General features: G+C 36.8%; 1 protein-coding gene across 1 annotated transcript in view; it reads right to left on the bottom strand.

The window, feature by feature from the left end:
* Positions 1-2,582, bottom strand: part of LOC110025914 (NEDD8-activating enzyme E1 catalytic subunit) — a 35,551-nt gene extending 32,969 nt beyond the window's left edge. The window contains exons 1-2 of the mRNA XM_020726607.1: positions 2,335-2,582; positions 2,082-2,245 (exon numbers count right to left, since the gene is read on the bottom strand). Of these exons, the coding sequence (XP_020582266.1) occupies positions 2,082-2,245; positions 2,335-2,436 (266 nt within the window). The 5' untranslated portion in view covers positions 2,437-2,582. The remainder of the gene's footprint in view (positions 1-2,081; positions 2,246-2,334) is intronic.
* Positions 2,583-4,611: the final 2,029 nt, after the last annotated feature.

The following is a 4,611-nucleotide window of genomic DNA, read 5'->3' as shown; positions in this document are numbered from 1 at the left end:
ATGTTATGTTATGTTATGATACACTACAAATATTTATTTATGATTCATACATGTATATGAAATATCTATGAATATATGATATGGGTATTATGTTTTAAGAAATGTCACGAGTAATATTATGAGTAGACTATTATATGAGTGCTTGTAAGTATACTATGCAGGGATGTAATATTCTCGACTCATAATATTTATACGAGGATGAAACTCTGGGAACCATTGGAATTAGGCAGTGATAGAACATTAAGGAACCATAGTATTATGAGGGCTATTGATAACTGCTACATTTATTGATAGTTTAAATGATTTCTGAGGTAGGGTAATAACCCATGATGATAAAACATGAAAATAGTTTATGCATATATATTTACAAGCGACGTTACTATCAAAATGACACTACATACGATAAAAATTTTATGAACATACTTACGCTTTCATGTTTATGACCTACATGTTTAAACTATAGTCTTAATTTTTATATTTTTTGTTCTTTTTTCATGTTTTCTATTATGCTAGCATGTCATAACTTGTGTGTACAAATGTACAATTTCATATAAGCATGCACGTTTATTTTCCATGAATAAAATCATATATTAGTTATGATTATATCTCTAAGCTCGTTGTTGTTCAGTCTATGTTGTTGTCTTCTAAGCAAGAGCAATGAGCACCGGGACGAGTAGTCAAGTGTGATTTGTACAGTTTTGTCTTGTATAATTTTGAGAGTTATACAGACTTTTTGGGTACGTATATAATTAATGTTAAATTCAATGCTCTGTATAGTTTATATGTATTGATGATATGATTTTTCACGCTGTTGAGTATGAATATGAATGAATTATAAAATATAATATATCGCATATGTTACGGAAATTTAGTTAGACTAGTTCTTCATCCATTGAGTCCTGATTCTGCAAGTCGAGACAAGCGTTGGTGAGGTGTGACACTCTGCAAATTGTCTGTCTCTATCGCAACTCAACTGACCCTTAAAGGAGGGGCCAATTAAGGTGTGACACTCTGGTATCAAGCACTTCCGTTAGAGTAATTTATGGGTGTTTGGCTCTAGGAAGAATTTAACGTTAGTAGAATTTAGTAAATCTGGATTTATTAAATTCACCCCCTTGTTGGATTTATTGAATCCGAATTTAACATGAATCAAAGGTAAAGTTCAAATCTTAAATCCAAAATTTCATAAATCCATGAAACTTATGCATTTTTATGTTTGGCTGGAATTAGTAAATCTAGCTTAATATGAGGCTACCAAACACTCCTTTAGTGTTTTGTGTGTTATGTATATAAAATAGTCTTATACTCTTATTTCCCTAAACCATACCAAGAGTCTACGAGTTTGCATAAGAAAATATAAGAACATTTACATAGATACCGCCCAATTCCTATGAATTTACATATCTAACACCTAAAATTTATTTTTTAAATTTATAACACCCCAATCTTTCATATCACATCAAAAATGCCACCATTTTAACATTTGAAAAGTGAAATACAACTTTTTATAAATAGAAAAAGTATTGTGTATGTAAACATTGAAGTTTAGGTGTTAGATATGTAAATACATAAAAATTTAGTGGTATGTATGTAAATCGTCCAAAATATAAGTCACTCCGTAGTTTTAAAAAATATTACCTCAGGAGTATTGATGCATCAGTACTCCAATGAGGAGGTGTCACGTATACAATGGTCACATCATAATACCACGTGGCATCTCCTCATTGGAGTACTGATGCATCAGTACTCCTGAGGTAATATTTTTTCCCGTAATTGATAAGGGTGGCTTAAAATATAAAATGTTGTTAATGAACATTTCTCCATTGGTGGAATTGAACATGCTTGCACCTTCAGTTTCTAAGACCAACACGACTTGGACAATAATAGAGAAAGTCCAAGTGTTTTATGTTTGAGAAGAGAACAAATGATCCATATTAAGCGTCAAAACTCAAAGAGTATGGCTTGTATATGCTATTCAGAAATCACAACATAAAACTTCTACAAAGACAATTATATAATTCAAAAAACAATTTGCTCCACCTACAGAGGGAAAGCCAAGGGCAATGAAAAAAAAAAGGGACCTGAAGAGAAACTGGCGGTTGAGGTTGGAGACCTCTATAGTATCCATATCGATGACGTCGATTTTAGGAAATCCAGCAAGAGCGAGGTCCTTTAGGAGTTCGCAGCCGAGCCCACCGGCTCCCACCACCAAAATTCTTACAAATTCCCCAATCTCCTGTCGAAGCTGCACAGAATCCAATAACCAGTAAACCATGCCGGATTTTTTTTAAAACAAGGCTAGAATCGGGAGGAGGAGGAACGGGATGAAATTACCTGAGGACTCGGCTCGAAGCCGGGACCAACGATGTTGCCAGGGCGGGCAAGGAGTTTGTCAAGATCCCTCCATCTCGCCGGCTCGGCGAAGGAGTTTGCCATTGGATACTTCCTCCGCCCTCTGTAGAGGGCTAAAACCCTCCGAGAACAGTGGGGGGAAATGGTATGGGAAGCACGGGGTAGCGAAGCTCTTTGCCTGCTTTTTCGGCCTCAATGAAATCTCCGGTGAGAAGAACGAACCAATATTCTGCGCTGGCAGGACCGTCCGATCATTTACCATTGGGGCTTTAAGTTCGTAAATCTAACATGCCAAGATTGATATCATGCAAGGGCTGTTTAAATACATAGCACCGAAGTACTGCTATTGAATTTAGGAAAAAATATTACATCAGTGCTACAACCTAGAGTAACATGCGTAGTCAATGAAATCACATCACGACATTCCGCGCGACAGAGAAAAAAAACGGCACAGTAACACGGGGAATATTCCCCCCGTGTTATTCATGTGTTATTGTGTGTTATTTATGTGTTATTGTGTCATGTGAATATTCCTGATATTATAATAACACAATAACACATCAATAACTAACACACAATAACACATGAATAACACGGGGGGAGCATATTCCCCCTTGTTACTGCGTCGCTTTTTTATCTGTTGAGAATATTCTCCGTGTTATTCAGGTGTTATTGTGTGTTATTCATGTGTTATTGTGTCATGAGAATATTCTTGGTGTTATAATAACACAATAACACATCAATAACACATGAATAACACGCAATAGAAATAACACATGAATAACACAGGGGGAATATTCCACGTGTTATTGCGCTGTTTTTTTTCCCTGTCGCATGGGGTGTCGTGGCGTGATTTCATTGGTTACTCACGTTACTTCTACGTGTATATTACTGATGTAATATTTTTTTTCTGAATTTAGATAAAGCCAAGAAATAAAGGGTAAATTTCTGGATGACCTCTGGGGTAAACTAGGCGAGAGCTTTCGCTTTGGTTTATTTAGAGAAATAATTTACAACTACTAGAAAAAGCTTGCATTGTTCTTTAAAAGGGGGGAATGGTTCGTGGATGTCCAATCCATAGACAACAAAGGGCCAGGGACTAGTGACCAACTGAAGCTTGTGGGCCGGTTGATATTACAGCGGGGTGTATTTTGGCATTATTCACATCACTTGGATAATTCTTCTGCATCTTTCAATAGTGCCAGCCAAAAATATCCCTGTCATTGAACCTGTGCGCCAATGTTCTTTCTTTTGAATGACTCCCACACTTCCCAGAATGAATTTTTTGGAGGACATCCTCTGTCTCGTCTTCTCAAATGCACCTCAGATATAACGACGTGGTTGATTTTTCGAAGAGCTTTCTTTCAATTAATAGATATTAAGCGTCCTTATATTTTAACGTTCTGGGATGATCAGTAATCTCTTCGATAATCTTTTCAGTCTCTAAATTTTGGGCATAAAGATCCATCCAGCTAGTGGCTTCTTCAGTTGCCACAGTCATTGCTTCGGGTTCCTCAATGACTGGTCAGCTAAGTCTCTGAGGTAACCTGTTCCCCATGTGAACGCACTTTGACAGCAGATCAGCCACTTGGCTCTCCTCCCGGTCGACATGCTCAATTTTGAAATTGGTGAAGTTCAAGATTCTAGTTTCGCCTTGTTAATTTATTTGAACATCACTTCATCTCTTGCATTGAATTTCTAATTTATATGATTTGCCGCCAACTATGAATCTGACTTCAGAAGCAAACATCATATGCCCATTTTGTAGGCAAGGCGTATGCCAGTGATCAAGGCTTCATACTCTGCCTGATTATTGGTCACCTCGAAGTCTGCAGTGATTAAGTGATAAAGATGTTCTCTTGACTAGCTACTCAAAGCAAGTCACACCCCTACTCCTGCTTGATTTGAGGTGTCATCTATGTACAGAAGCCAATCATGCTAATCAGTTGTGACTTCTCCACTTGGTTTCTCTTTATCCAAAATGTCTGCCAAAAAAGCACAATCTCTTTTGCTTTGATGGTCATTTGACAGCGTGCCGGCGATTTTATATATGCTTAAAAATACAAGAATTTGATACCGCTGCTAGAAGATTTAGATCCCCGGCAACGAAGCCAAAAACTTGACCGACTTCTTTTTGTAATCGATAAATACAAGAATTTGATGACGCTACTAGAAGATTTAATTTTCCAGCAACAGTGTCCAAAGACTTGATCGCGACTTTATAGATGTTTCTGATTTGATTAAGTTGTATAATTATAA

Source organism: Phalaenopsis equestris, unplaced genomic scaffold, assembly GCF_001263595.1.
Source record: "Phalaenopsis equestris unplaced genomic scaffold, ASM126359v1 Scaffold000342, whole genome shotgun sequence".
Classification (NCBI taxonomy): domain Eukaryota; kingdom Viridiplantae; phylum Streptophyta; class Magnoliopsida; order Asparagales; family Orchidaceae; genus Phalaenopsis; species Phalaenopsis equestris.
The sequence above is the reverse complement of the archived record's forward strand: the minus strand, read 5'-3'. Positions and strand labels throughout refer to the sequence as shown.